This window comes from Lissotriton vulgaris, chromosome 5, assembly GCF_964263255.1.
Source record: "Lissotriton vulgaris chromosome 5, aLisVul1.2, whole genome shotgun sequence".
NCBI classification, from domain to species: Eukaryota; Metazoa; Chordata; class Amphibia; order Caudata; family Salamandridae; genus Lissotriton; species Lissotriton vulgaris.
In genome coordinates, this window is record NC_141693.1 from 1,798,472,850 (window position 1) to 1,798,489,484 (window position 16,635).

The following is a 16,635-nucleotide window of genomic DNA, read 5'->3' on the forward strand; positions in this document are numbered from 1 at the left end:
TAAAGTCTGATGAAGTAGTGTATGTCGGGATGGTGGAGAACTTTACTTCTGCCACCCTGAGGGTCCTCCATCTGCTAAATTTAGAGATGACCGCTGGCCTGTGGTCATCTGTTGTCACAGTGGTTCCTTGCAATGTACTAAATGTTTGCTGTATAGCGGCCATCTGTTTTGACAGCCATACACAAAATGTCAATTTTTTTTCTTCTTCAAAAACAAACTCCCATTCTGGGAAAACTAATGACCTTACGGCCTGGGAGCATTTACCTAAGACAAATGATTGTTTTTCCCTATCTCTGAGAGATTGCAATAAAGGATTACAGTGTCACCCTCTAACTAGGGAAAATTGTGTAATGTCCTTCCTCTGAAGGCCCCTACCCCATTGGGCTGTCTAAGTTAGTATTCCTTTGATGGAACCAATGGCAGCTCTGTTGACAGAATAATTAAGGTCTGCCCATTTCTAGATGAAGCAGGCGGGCAGGGTATTCTTGCGACTGAGTACCCCTTCCACGAAAATCCTAATTAGGTCGTAAATTTTTCCCACATTTCTGAGTTTCATGGAATTCTCACAGATTTCCAGAACTACTTCTGCAAAGTTGGAATGTTGCAACTTTATTGAAGTGGCTCCATGCATAAACTCATCAGCATTTTGAAAACTACAATGTGTACATTTCCAAATTGTTGATCATAACACACTCGGGCATCTGCTTGTTGATGGGAAAAACACTATACCTTTAGGGAAATCCATTCCATCACACCTATATCCTGCCCATTTCCACCCTGAAAATGGATTTACTGTTGCTTTTAATCGGCATAAATCTGCAAAGGTTTTGAGGTAATGAAACACCCTTCAAAAGTTGTGCGCATTAGAGTATTCACCACCTTTTAGAGGTGAATTTACCAGCGCAAATTGTAAATTACAATCTTCAATAGTAAGCGAGTTTTCCTTTGTAGTTTACTTGCAGCCATGTTAAGATTTTAGTGCCTTTTTAATTCGGTATGAGTGCCTTATCATATTCTGAAATAGGGGCCAGGGGAAACTTGAACAATTCCACAGCATTCAGCTTTTCTGAACAAATATGTACATAAAAATATGTAATTAGCAGTTAAAATAGTTTCTTCCATATAAATCCCCACCAATAAATAAAGAATATACCTAAAAACGTGTTTTTTGTCTATATCACTGTTTTTTTTGGAGTTTATTTAAAAAAAATTCCATGGATTAATACATTTTTATCTGCTGGGAGGTCTTTATTGGCTAAATGGAGTTGATCATACTGGTAGCGTACTTGTAGAAGCCGAAAATTTGACTTCGTCTCGCGATGACAGGCCAACGAAGTTGTCTCTCCGAGCTGAGTATTCCCGCACGTTGGCCAGCCCTGGCACAACGCAGCAGCTCAGAGCGCTACGGTAGATGCTCATGTCACGCGCATCGTACCACTCGTCAGTCTTTTCGTCGTAGCATTCCACGTTGAATGTGGTGGTGAAGCCGTTGAAGCCTCCCACCACAAACAGCAGGTCATCTACCACCTCTATGCCAAAGTTGCTGCGGGGATTGAACATGGTGGGAATGGTGCGCCAGGTGTTGGTGATAGGGCTGTAGGCCTCGGCGCTGCGAAGGCGGTTGGCTCCATCAAATCCTCCTACCTGAAGATCCAGAGACAAGAGCAAGTTAGTTTTTTTTCCATTAAAGTGTATATAGCTTACTCCTAAATAAAGCTTTCAGATAGCTACACGTCAGTGGGACACCAGTTTTCTAGCCCTGGAATGTCCTTTCGCAAATCATTATTTGTTGTGTTAATCCACCTGGTTCCATTGAAGCAAATTAAAACTAAAATTCCACCAATGCACTGAATTTTAATAAAAACCAATGACTGAAAATACGGTGTTTTAACGGCAAAGGCACTAAATAACATGTAAAAATGACTATGGGGCAAGAAAATGCTAGACGAATGTATTAAAGCCTTGAAGGAAATGCCCTCACTAATAGAACTTTTTAAGTCAAAGGGCAGAGATAGCAAAATCTCAGCCAGCACTTTTCCTTGGTTCGAGCATTGTAAAACCTGAAATTAGCTGCTGGTTGAAACTGAGCTGAATCTAGGGGTGGTTCTTATTCAGAGCGCTGCGGCTATGCCCACCCCTTTCCAGCATTCTCGTATTAGCATTAATCAGTGCAAGGTTCATAAATACCTCAATGAGCCTCTCCACTATTCAATGGGAACCGAGCCTGTGCTGCTGATCCAACTTCACTGCGCATGTGTGAAGAACCGCAGAGATGAAGGGCGTTTAGCCCTGCATTCTAGAAAGAAAGGGGCTTATTTACAAGTACCTTGAGCACCCGGTGCGTCATGTTGCGTGGCTTTATGTGTGCTTGTAAATATCGTCCCTTTTCACGCAACACTTTGCGTGTTAGGGGCGTGACATGGGTGTTGCCGTGGGTTTTCCCACGGCAACACCCATGTCCACTGATGCATTTCTATATATACGAGCAATCGTAAACCTGGAAATGCGTCAGAATGCTATACCACCTCAGGGGGGGGGCGTAGCGAGGCACAATGAGGAGAAATGTTTTAATTTCTCCTCATTTTTTACCTCTTTCAATGCATGCTGCATTTTACAGCACGCATTGGAAGAGAAAATCACCTCAATTAATTGTTTTTGTGCAGGAAGTTGCCCCTTCCTGCACAAAAACAATCTCCCCACATCGCAGGGGTGGAAGGGTACCAGTGCATGGCAGCTTTTTGTGCCCCAGCCCAGGGAAAAGCACAGAGATGCAACATATTGTTGTAAATATGTTGCATCCCTGTGCTTTGAAACTAACACAGCGTGGCACAGCAAAATGATTTGTGGTACCGCGCTGAGTTTGTTTTTCGTAAATAGGGCCCAAAGTATTTTTAAACCCCTTGGGCGCAGCTCGGTCTATGTCTGTAGGAGGAGCCATGGTCCAAACATGCCTTTCACTCTGTCCCTTCATATGTCACATGCCGGGTGGAGTTATATTTTGATTTCCCTGCCCACAGCATTTGATGTAGCATTAAGTTGGTACATGCAAGAATCCTTCAAAGGGCCGGGGGGGGGGGGGAGGGAGGGTTATTAAGCTGTGGTCATCTTCTGCGTAGATGAGCACAGTACATGAGAGACGCCACAGCCCTCTGAGATGAGTAAGTTGCCAGTCAGCCTTTCTCTCAGGCAAACATGACCAAGATTGGCATTAAGCAGTGCGACTGGTGCAGCCGCACCTGGCGCTGACCTCTGGGTGTGGCGCAGTGTTTAGAAATAAAACAGGTTTAAAAGTGTCAAGATAACTCTGAGTAATGTTCCTGCTGACGCAAGATTAGAGTGTTGTCTAGCGGCAGTCTTCTCTCGTGCTAAAGTAGCACAGTGGGTTAATATGCCGACTGCAAAGAACGTGTACCATGCAAATGACTGAATTGTATTTTATGTACATCACTCAGTAGGTTACTGCTTTCATCGCAAAGATCCTTTTTACTTGCAGTTCATAGGTTACAGCCCTAATATATCATAGTGAGCTATGAACTGTCATCAAGGAGTGCATGCAAACTGCATGGTATAGGTTAGAACGTCATTTCCCCCCATACCCTCCCTTGTCTTTCATTATCCTAAAGTTGCTAAAAAGGGTTCAAATTGGGTAGAAATACATTCTTATTAGTAAAGCCAACTACTATGGTTTGTTTTAAATCTAGAGTTTATATGTATTTATTTAAAAAGTTTTGTATAGCGCGAACAAGAACCCGAGAGGTATCAGAACGCTTCACAGTAATGGGAGGGGTAACAAGGTAAAAAGGGAACATTGTAAGGCAATAAATAGTGGAGGATAACAAGATAAGCTAATAAAATGTACAAGGAAGCGCACAAGAAATTTCTTGGTACAATAAGGTGGACAGTACTGGGTAATACAAGTCTTGGAGAAAACAAGAGTGGATGGTGGCCTGCAATGAACAGCAGAAAACCTGCATGTTTGCATTTCTAAATAAGAACTTTTTTAAACAGCGGACTTAAAAAAAAAAAGGTTTCCTGGTTGGGAGTGCATCTGGAGGAGCAGGCAGTGGTTCCCTGGACCCCTCCTTGTCCCCCTAAACCTTCCTTCCCCCCACGGAAGTTGCAGGACCAATTTACAAAGGGGAAGATGTCCTCAGAGGACACTTTCCCCTCTTGTGAATGCGTTGCCATCTATGAGATGTTGGTATGTCACAAACCATTGAGACATGCTTCTACAATTCGCAAACAGGAGTGGACACTCCTTTCACACTCCCCCTTAATTGTGATTCAGAATGGATCACAGAACCCATTTTGTGAGTCAAAAAGGCTTGTCAAACTGGCAAAATTGGTTTAGTAAACAGAAAAAAAGCCATTTTTGAGGATGCAAACCCGGTGATTCTGTGAATAGCAGAGTTTGGGATTGCAAAATGGCTTTGTACCTTTGGACCTGTGTTTGTGAAACTGAAAGGTAAACAAAATATAGGCCTTGCAACTGCATGGCTCAATTCATACCGCGTATACTTGGTCTCCATAGGCAATGACGCCTATTCCACTTCTTCTGCTTCTCATGGGAGCTATTATGGTCCACTGATTGGTCTCAGGGCTGTACATCTCTGCTGTGAACAGGCACTCGTTTCCGTTGAATCCACCACATATATATACCTGTTCAAAAAGAAACCAGCACCTGTGTGAACATGTATGGAGGAAGATTGGTAAGTTGGAGAAACGCACGCGCAACAGCCAGCAAAATATCTCAAGGCAAAGAAACCAACTTCACAACACACAGGCACCACTGGGCTTCTCTGAAGAGCAGCAAATAATGCTTCGGCTTCAGGGGCCCAACTCTAAATCATAACAATCGAAAGGGGTGGATATGGTCCTGTGGGTTTTTACTGTGAGGAACCTAGACTGTCTCTTTATCCCACCTCATACTGGCCTCCAAACTGTAGTCCCTGATGGTCTGCAGCCTTCCTGGAAGTCCTTGATTGCAATTCTATCTCGTTCCACCTGGGCATGAGATACCCTAGCTAAAAGCTTTGCACTGCGGAGGACGCAAAGACTGAGGTCCATATATGTGAGTGTCCCTAGTCCACTGTTTCCTTAACCCTTTCGATGCTGATGACGAGCTCAGCTCGTCATCACCCAAAGGTGTCGTGTGCTGATGACGAGCTGAGCTCGTCATGAACAAATGGCATCAATGATTTTCCAGCACAGGGGGGGAAAACGCCCAGCAGCCATGTGGTTAACAAACATAAGTGCCAGTGTGCTTATCAGGGGGCCACTGCAGCTTGTACCACCCATTGCCTGTACCGGAGCTGGTAATGACAGTACCAACTACAACCCATCACATCCTTACAAGTGTGACAGCCTGACTGTTCCAAATCCACAAAGCTATAAAAATCGTTGGCTGCTGATATTAGTACGTTTTAAGGTATATTGAATTAATAAACAACTGTTGCTGTGCTCATCTCTAAATTAGACAAACAGTGCCACTGTGTGGCAGACTATCATAAATGCCAGTGTTGACAATAAAGTGCTGGTGCTGAGCACCAGAAACTACCAGCTCAAATTAAGCACTGCTGTTGTCCCATTCAGGCTAACCTTAGTAAAGCCCTTTGGCGTTCACAAGCATTTATCAGCCATGAAGTGACCTATGGGCTTTTTACTGCCATTTTCTATGTTTTTCCAGAGACGTAACTCTGCTCCCTTTTATCCTTTCAAGGCTCATTTGCATGGTGTGTCAATATTGGTGCTGACATGTACCTACATGATTTTTCTTGTGGTCATCATCAAGTGTGTGCAAGGGGTAGAGATAAATATCAAACGTTATTCTTTTTTTTTTTTAAAATACATCTGTGCTTAATCCTGGTTTTCGAGGCCTAGAAACACACACTTCCAGAAACCCAACATAAGTGCAACATCCGCAAATCAAAACTCACAATTTAGTGAAAAGCAAACACAAGGAGATGATGGCCGGAGCACTGAAACTTTTCAGACACTCACCCCCAATCACAGATCTGGGTTGCATCCATCATCGTTCTTTAGCTCATTTCGCCACCCCAGTTCAGACCCAGCCATATGCATAATTAAATCAACATGCTCACTTTGCCACTGAATTCAAGCTAACCTGGCTGATGAGGGCTGTTAGCCCGAAACCGATCCCAGGATGCTTGTTTCCGATCCAGGAAAGACCTGGCTTGGTAGTTCAGGCTGGACTGTTTCCATGATGCACAGGGTCAAGACTGATTTGCATATAGCTGTGTCTGAACTGGGATGGCGAAGTGAGCTAAAGACTAATGATAAATTAAACCCAGATCTGTGACTGGGGGGTGAGTGTCTGAAAAGTTTCAGCGCTCCGTCCATCATCTCCTTATGTTTACTTTGGTGGAAAGGCACAATACTCTGGTGGTGATTCACATATGTGTGCTGCTTAATACAGATCATACTCCTGGAGCTCTCTGGCTTCATTGCAAATCAATCTGAATTACATGCAAGGTACCACCACCAAACTGTATAGCAAGAAACACGCACAAGCAGTGGCGGCTCCTCCGCTAAGGCGGAAGACCGTCACCCCACTGCTTTTATAGCAGTGAAATAAAGAGAAAATAAAATGATAAAAACACATTATTATCATTTTATTTTCTTCTACTTCTGCAGCTTTGCCTGAGGGGACGGGGGCAGGCGAGGAGTGGTAGCACCCTCCTTAGTGCACATTGACTGCTTGGCTGGCCCTCTCGGGCTGCCCAGAACAGTCTTGCGCACTTTGCATGTTCTCAATGCAGGCTGCATTACAGCCTGCATGGAGAACATGCCCAGGCTCCAAGTCAGTGTCTGCACGCCTAAACATGGCGCTCAGACCAATCACAACACTGCTAAGGTGGCGTTGTGGATTTGCTGACTGGGAGCCTGGGTGTGCTTCCTGTTGTTCAGGTCACTGAGGGAGGACTATGGAGGAGAGGCGTGGAGAGGAAGGAGCGAGATGGTACTTTTTTTTAGGGCTCGCAAGAGAGCCCTTTTGTAGGGAGTTTCAAAATTTACTTAGAAATTCCACATGCTTGTGCATGTGCTTCTCTTTTGTGTTATGGGATCGGCTTGTGAGTGTGTGTATTACACAAACAGAGCCCCAATAGGCCAAAGCGGGGCGCATTGCTCCGCCCATGGCCTATTGGTGTCTGTTACGAGCACCGGCCGTCATGTGGCTGCAGTTTTCAGGTCTGCCTCTTCTATCACCCTTTCGCTATCTCCCCCGCCCTCCCACCTTCAGCCTCTTCCTCTGCAGTCTCCGCTGGACCTGCCCTCCCTTGCCATTGGTATGGACAGCACACTCTCTCCCCCCTCTCTCCTCCTCACAGCACTACACGAAGGTCGGCACCCCGGCTTGGGACGCACATCAGCCTCGTTCTATTCCAGCACACAGCGGCTCCGCACAGGCGCCGAGCGTCTCTGTGTTAGAGAACCTTGCATTATTATTATACATTTGCACGAGCGATTTTTCTGATATTTTTTGCAGCAACATCTCCAACAATCAGACATAATGGGGTCTTCTGGCCCTAAACAGGGGCCAGAGCAGAAAGACATCTTAGGGAAGGGAATGGACTGCAATAGTTCAGAAATAGACTAGAAATCAGGCTTTCAGTTAAGATAAAATATATATATATATATATATATTTGCCCTCAAACTGCGTACATTTTATCTTTGACCATATATTATGGATATATTATGTGCATGAAAATTCTGAAATTCATGCATGGGAGCCTCCATAGATTGATCATTTGATAAATGGCGAAAAAGCAAGTTTCCTGAGGTCATCACTCAAAATCCAGCACAGGATGGTGGTAAATGGATGGTGTTTCTGCCTGGAGTGTTTGTTGAGTAAATGATTCCATCTTTTTTTCTCATGGTGGATTATGTTTTGCTTTATCACAACCTTGAATGGGTGTACTTTTGGAATGCTTCCAGTTTCTAAGCACACCACCACACACACACACCACCAGCCATCAGTGCACGCTTCCACCACACACACACACACCACCAGCCGTCCATGCAAGCTTTCACCAGGCTCACACACCACCGGCCGTCAGTGCACACTCACCAGGCACAGATACCATCAGTCGTCAGTGCACGCTTTCACTGGGCACAAACACCACCAGCCGTCAGTGCACACTTTCACCGGGCACAAACACCACCAGCCGTCAGTGCACGCTTCCACCACACACACACCACCAGACGCCAGTGCATGCTTTCACCAGTCACACACACACCACCAGCCGTCAGTGCACGCTTTCACCAGGCACACACCACGAGCCGTCAGTGCATGCTTTCACCAGGCACACACCCCACCAGCCGTCCTTGCACGCTTTCACCAGGGATACACACCACTGGCCGTCAGTGCACACTCACCAGGCACAGACACCATCAGTCGTCAGAGCATGCTTTCACCACACACACACACACACACACCACCAGCCGTCAGTGCAAGCTTTCACCAGGCACACACCACCAGCCGTCGGTGCACGCTTTCAACAGGCACACACACCACCAGCCATCCGTGCATGCTTTCACCAGGGATACACACCACCGGCAGTCAGTGCACACTCACCAGGCACAGACACCATCAGTCATCAGTGCACGCTTTCACCGGGCACAAACACCACCAGCCATCAGTGCACGCTTTCACTGGGCACAAACACCACCAGCCATCAGTGCACGCTTCCACCACACACACACCGCCAGCGGTCAGTGCACGCATAAATTGTTAACGCATCCACAATTAACTATTGTAGCAATCGCAGTATGGCGCACTTTACTTTTAAACATGTCAGTACACACTTTTCCACCAGGCACACACACCACCAGCCTTCATTGCACGTTTCCAGACACGCACACCACCAGCTGTCAGTGCATGCTTTGCCACCAGGCACACACACCACCGGCCGTCAGTGCACGCTTTCAACAGGCACACACACAACACCAGATGTCAATGCGCGCTTTCACCAGGCACACACACCACCAGCCGTTAGTGCACGCGTCTACCAGGCACACACCACCAGCCTTCAGTGCACGCTTCCAGACACACACACCACCAGCCGTCAGTGCACTCTTTCACCAGGCATACACAACACCAGCCGTCAATGCACGCTTTCACCAGGCACACACAACCAGCCGTCAGTGCATGCTTTCACCAGACACACACACCACCATTCATCAGTACATGCTTCCACCAGGCACACACACCACCAGCCGGCCAGGCACACACACACCACCAGCCGTCAGTGCATGCTTTCAACAGGCACACACACACCACCAGTACACGCTTCCACCAGGAACACACACCACCAGCCAGCCAGGCACAAACACACCACCAGCCATCAGTGCACACTTTCACCAGTCGTCAGTGCACGCTTTCACCGGGCACAAACACCACCAGCCGTCAGTGCACACTTTCACCGGGAACAAACACCACCAGCCGTCAGTGCACGCTTCCACCACACACACACCACCAGACGTCAGTGCAGACTTTCCCCAGTCACACACACACACACACCAGCAGCCGTCTGTGCACGCTTTCACCAGGGTTAAACACCACCAGCCGTCAGTGCACACTCACCAGGCACAGACAGCATCAGTCATCAGTGCACACTTTCACCGGGCACAAACACCACCAGCTGTCAGTGCATGCTTTCACCAGGCACAAACACCACCAGCCATCAGTGCACGCTTCCACCACACATACACCACCAGCCGTCATTGCACGCATCAATTGTTAACGCATCCACAATTAACTATTGTAGCAATCGCAGTATGGCGCACTTTACTTTTAAACATGTCAGTGCACACTTTTCCACCAGGCACACACACCACCAGCCTTCAGTGCACGCTTCCAGACACACACACCACCAGCCGTCAGGGCACTCTTTCACCAGGCATACACAACACCAGCCGTCAATGCACGCTTTCACCAGGCACACACAACCAGCCGTCAGTGCACGCTTTCACCAGGCACACACACCACCATTCATCAGTACATACTTCCACCAGGCACACACACACCACCAGCCGTCAGTGCATGCTTTCAACAGGCACACACACACCACCAGTACACGCTTCCACCAGGAACACACACCACCAGCCAGCCAGGCACACACACACCACCAGCCATCAGTGCACACTTTCACCAGTCGTCAGTGCACGCTTTCACCGGGCACAAACACCACCAGCCGTCAGTGCACACTTTCACCGGGAACAAACACCACCAGCCGTCAGTGCACGCTTCCACCACACACACACCACCAGACGTCAGTGCATGCTTTCACCAGTCACACACACACACACACCAGCAGCCGTCTGTGCACGCTTTCACCAGGGTTAAACACCACCAGCCGTCAGTGCACACTCACCAGGCACAGACAGCATCAGTCATCAGTGCACGCTTTCACTGGACACAAACACCACCAGCCGTCAGTGCATGCTTTCACCAGGCACAAACACCACCAGCCATCAGTGCACGCTTCCACCACACATACACCACCAGCCATCATTGCACGCATCAATTGTTAACGCATCCACAATTAACTATTGTAGCAATCGCAGTATGGCGCACTTTACTTTTAAACATGTCAGTGCACACTTTTCCACCAGGCACACGCACCACCAGCCTCCGTTGCACTTTTCCAGACACACACACCACCAGCTGTCAGTGCATGCTTTGCCACCAGGCACACACACCACCAGCCGTCAGTGCACGCTTTCAACAGGCACACACACAACACCAGATGTAAATGCGCGCTTTCACCAGGCACACACACCACCAGCCTTTAGTGCACGCGTCTACCAGGCACACACCACCAGCCTTCAGTGCACGCTTCCAGACACACACACCACCAGCCATCAGTGCACACTTTGACCAGGCATACACACCACCGGCCGTCAGTGCACTCTTTCACCAGGCACTGACACCACCAGCCATCAGTGCACACTTTCACCAGGCATTCAACCCACCCGCGGTCAGTGCATACTTTCACCAGGCACAGACACCATCGTCGTCAGTGCACTCTTTCACCAGGCACAAACACCACCAGCCGTCAGTGCACGCTTTCACCGGGCACAAACACCACCAGCCGTCAGTGCATGCTTCCACCAGGCACACACCACCAGATGTCAGTGGACGCTTTCACCAGGCACACACACACCACCATCCATCAGTGCACGCTTTCACCAGGCACACACCGCCTGCCATCAGTGCCCGTTTTCACCAGGCACCCACCACCAGCCGTCAGTGCACGCTTTCACGAGGCACACATACCACCAGCCATCAGTACACGCTTCCACCAGTAACACACACCACCAGCCAGCCAGGCACACACACACCACCAGCCATCAGTGCACGCTTTCACCAGGCACACACCACCAGCCTTCAGTGCACGCTTCCAGACACACACACCACCAGCCGTCAGTGCACTCTTTCACCAGACATACACAACACCAGCCGTCAAAGCACTATTTCACCAGGCACACACACCACCAGCCTTCAGTGCACGATTTCACCAGGCATACACACCACAAGCCTTCAGAGCACGATTTCACCAGGCATACACACCACCAGCGGCCAGTGCACACTTTCACCAGGCACTGACACCATCAGTCGTCCGTGCACGCTTTAACCGGGCACAAACACCACCAGCCGTCATTGCGCGCTTTCACAGGGTACAAACACCACCTTCCATCAGTGCACGCTTCCACCAGGCACACACCACCAGACGTCAGTGCACGCTTTCACCAGGCACACACACCACCAGCCGTCAGAGCACGCTTTCACCACACACACACCACCAGACGTCAGTGCATGCTTTCACCAGACACACACACACACCACCAGCCGTCAGTGCAAGCTTTCACCAGGCACACACCACCAGCCGTCGGTGCACGCTTTCAACAGGCACACACACCACCAGCCATCCGTGCACGCTTTCACCAGGGATACACACCACCGGCAGTCAGTGCACACTCACCAGGCACAGACACCATCAGTCATCAGAGCACGCTTCCAGACACACACACCACCAGCTGTCAGTGCACTCTTTCACCAGGCATACACAACACCAGCCGTCAATGCACGCTTTCACCAGGCACACACAACCGGCCGTCAGTGCACGCTTTCACCAGGCACACACACCACCATTCATCAGTACATGCTTCCACCAGGCACACACACCACCAGCCGGCCAGGCACACACACACCACCAGCCGTCAGTGCATGCTTTCAACAGGCACACACACACCACCAGTACACGTTTCCACCAGGAACACACACCACCAGCCAGCCAGGCACACACACACCACCAGCCGTCAGTGCACACTTTCACCAGTCGTCAGTGCACGCTTTCACCGGGCACAAACACCACCAGCCGTCAGTGCACACTTTCACCGGGAACAAACACCACCAGCCGTCAGTGCACGCTTCCACCACACACACCACCAGACGTCAGTGCATGCTTTCACCAGTCACACACACACACACACCAGCAGCCGTCTGTGCACGCTTTCACCAGGCACACACCACCAGCCATCAGTGCACGCTTTCACCAGGCACACACACCACCAGCCATCCGTGCACGCTTTCACCAGGGTTAAACACCACAAGCCGTCAGTGCACACTCACCAGGCACAGACACCATCAGTCATCAGTGCACGCTTTCACCGGGCACAAACACCACCAGCCGTCAGTGCATGCTTTCACCAGGCACAAACACCACCAGCCATCAGTGCACGCTTCCACCACACATACACCACCAGCCGTCATTGCACGCATCAATTGTTAACGCATCCACAATTAACTATTGTAGCAATCGCAGTATGGCGCACTTTACTTTTAAACATGTCAGTGCACACTTTTCCTCCAGGCACACACACCACCAGCCTTCATTGCACGTTTCCAGACACACACCACCAGCTGTTAGTGCATGCTTTGCCACCAGGCACCCACACCACCAGCCGTCAGTGCACACTTTCAACAGGCACACACACAACACCAGATGTCAATGCGCGCTTTCACCAGGCACACACACCACCAGCCGTCATTGCGCGCTTTCACAGGGTACAAACACCACCTTCCGTCAGTGCACGCTTCCACCAGGCACACACCACCAGACGTCAGTGCACGCTTTCACCAGGCACACACACCACCAGCCGTCAGAGCACGCTTTCACCACACACACACCACCAGACGTCAGTGCATGCTTTCACCAGTCACACACACACACACCACCAGCCGTCAGTGCAAGCTTTCACCAGGCACACACCACCAGCCGTCAGTGCACGCTTTCAACAGGCACACACACCACCAGCCATCCGTGCACTCTTTCACCAGGGATACACACCACCGGCAGTCAGTGCACACTCACCAGGCACAGACACCATCAGTCATCAGAGCACGCTTCCAGACACACACACCACCAGCCGTCAGTGCACTCTTTCACCAGGCATACACAACACCAGCCGTCAATGCACGCTTTCACCAGGCACACACAACCGGCCGTCAGTGCACGCTTTCACCAGGCACACACACCACCATTCATCAGTACATGCTTCCACCAGGCACACACACCACCAGCCGGCCAGGCACACACACACCACCAGCCGTCAGTGCATGCTTTCAACAGGCACACACACACCACCAGTACACGCTTCCACCAGGAACACACACCACCAGCCAGCCAGGCACACACACACCACCAGCCATCAGTGCACACTTTCACCAGTCGTCAGTGCACGCTTTCACCTGGCACAAACACCACCAGCCGTCAGTGCACACTTTCACCGGGAACAAACACCACCAGCCGTCAGTGCACGCTTCAACCACACACACCACCAGACGTCAGTGCATGCTTTCACCAGTCACACACACACACACACACCAGCAGCCGTCTGTGCACGCTTTCACCAGGCACACACCACCAGCCGTCAGTGCACGCTTTCACCAGGCACACACACCACCAGCCATCCGTGCACGCTTTCACCAGGGTTAAACACCACAAGCCGTCAGTGCACACTCACCAGGCACAGACACCATCAGTCATCAGTGCACGCTTTCACCGGGCACAAACACCACCAGCCGTCAGTGCATGCTTTCACCAGGCACAAACACCACCAGCCATCAGTGCACGCTTCCACCACACATACACCACCAGCCGTCATTGCACGCATCAATTGTTAACGCATCCACAATTAACTATTGTAGCAATCGCAGTATGGCGCACTTTACTTTTAAACATGTCAGTGCACACTTTTCCACCAGGCACACACACCACCAGCCTTCAATGCACGTTTCCAGACAGACACCACCAGCTGTTAGTGCATGCTTTGCCACCAGGCACCCACACCACCAGCCGTCAGTGCACGCTTTCAACAGGCACACACACAACACCAGATGTCAATGCGCGCTTTCACCAGGCACACACACCACCAGCCGTTAGTGTACGCGTCTACCAGGCACACACACCACCAGCCGTCAGTGCACTCTTTCACTAGGCATACACAACACCAGCCGTCAAAGCACTATTTCACCAGGCACCCACACCACCAGCCGTCAGTGCACGCTTTCAACAGGCACACACACAAAACCAGATGTCAATGCGCGCTTTCACCAGGCACACACGCCACCAGCCGTTAGTGTACGCGTCTACCAGGCACACACACCACCAGCCATCAGTGCACACTTTGACCAGGCATACACACCACCGGCCGTCAGTGCACTCTTTCACCAGGCACTGACACCACCAGCCATCAGTGCACACTTTCCCCAGGCATTCAACCCACCCGCGGTCAGTGCACACTTTCACCAGGCACAGACACCATCGTCGTCAGTGCACTCTTTCACAAGGCACAAACACCATCAGCCGTCAGTGCATGCTTTCACCGGGCACAAACACCACCAGCCGTCAGTGCATGCTTCCACCAGGCACACACCACCAGATGTCAGTGGACGCTTTCACCAGGCACACACACACCACCATCCATCAGTGCACGCTTTCACCAGGCACACACCGCCAGCCATCAGTGCACGTTTTCACCAGGCACACACCACCAGCCGTCAGTGCACACTTTCACAAGGCACACATACCACCAGCCATCAGTACACGCTTCCACCAGGAACACACACCACCAGCCAGCCAGGCACACACACACCACCAGCCGTCGGTGCACACTTTCACCGGGTACAACACCACCAGCCGTCAGTGCATGCTTTCACCAGGCACACACACACCACCAGCCATCAGTGCACGCTTTCACCAGGCACACACCACCAGCCTTCAGTGCACGCTTCCAGACACACACACCACCAGCCGTCAGTGCACTTTTTCACCAGGCATACACAACACCAGCCGTCAATGCACCATTTCACCAGGCACACACACCACCAGCCTTCAGTGCACGATTTCACCAGGCATACACACCACCAGCCTTCAGAGCACGATTTCACCAGGCATACACACCACCAGTGGCCAGTGCACACTTTCACCAGGCACTGGCACCATCAGTCGTCCGTGCACGCTTTAACCGGGCACAAACACCAGCAGCCGTCATTGCGCGCTTTCACAGGGTACAAACACCACCTTCCGTCAGTGCACGCTTCCACCAGGCACACACCACCAGACGTCAGTGCACGCTTTCACCAGGCACACACACCACCAGCCCTCAGTGCACGCTTTCACCAGGCACACACAACCAGCCGTCAGTGCACGCTTTCACCAGGCACACACACCACCATTCATCAGTACATGCTTCCACCAGGCACACACACCACCAGCCGGCCAGGCACACACACACCACCAGCCGTCAGTGCATGCTTTCAACAGGCACACACACACCACCAGTGCACGCTTTCACTAGGAATACACACCACCGGCCGTCAGTGCACACTTTCACCAGTCGTCAGTGCACGCTTTCACCGGGCACAAACACCACCAGCCGTCAGTGCACACTTTCACCGGGAACAAACACCACCAGCCGTCAGTGCACGCTTCCATCACACACACACCACCAGACGTCAGTGCACGCTTTCACCAGTCACACACACACACACCAGCAGCCGTCTGTGCACGCTTTCACCAGGCACACACCACCAGCCGTCAGTGCACGCTTTCACCAGGCACACACACCACCAGCCATCCGTGTACGCTTTCACCAGGGTTAAACACCACCAGCCGTCAGTGCACACTCACCAGGCACAGACACCATCAGTCATCAGTGCACGCTTTCACCGGGCACAAACACCACCAGCCGTCAGTGAATGCTTTCACCACACATACACCACCAACCGTCATTGCACGCATCAATTGTTAACGCATCCACAATTAACTATTGTAGCAATCGCAGTATGGCGCACTTTACTTTTAAACATGTCAGTGCACACTTTTCCACCAGGCACACACACCACCAGCCTTCATTGCACGTTTCCAGACAAACACACAACCAGCTGTCAGTGCACGCTTTGCCACCAGGCACACACACCACCAGCCCTCAGTGCACGCTTTCAACAGGCACACACACAACACCAGCTGTCAATGCGTGCTTTCACCAGGCACACACACCACCAGCCGTCAGTGCATGCGTCTACCAGGCACACACCACAAGCCTTC

At 50.6% G+C, this 16,635-nt stretch overlaps 1 protein-coding gene across 2 annotated transcripts in view; it reads right to left on the reverse strand.

The window, feature by feature from the left end:
• Positions 1-1,269: 1,269 nt before the first annotated feature.
• Positions 1,270-16,635, reverse strand: part of KLHL10 (kelch like family member 10) — a 100,946-nt gene continuing 85,580 nt past the window's right edge. Inside the window, exons 4-5 of one of the 2 annotated variants that reach the window (XM_086920494.1) lie at positions 4,510-4,659; positions 1,270-1,644 (exon numbers count right to left, since the gene is read on the reverse strand). In XM_086920494.1, the coding sequence (XP_086776620.1) occupies positions 1,270-1,644; positions 4,510-4,659 (525 nt within the window). The remainder of the gene's footprint in view (positions 1,645-4,509; positions 4,660-16,635) is intronic. The other variant, XM_086920495.1, reaches the window with a different exon arrangement.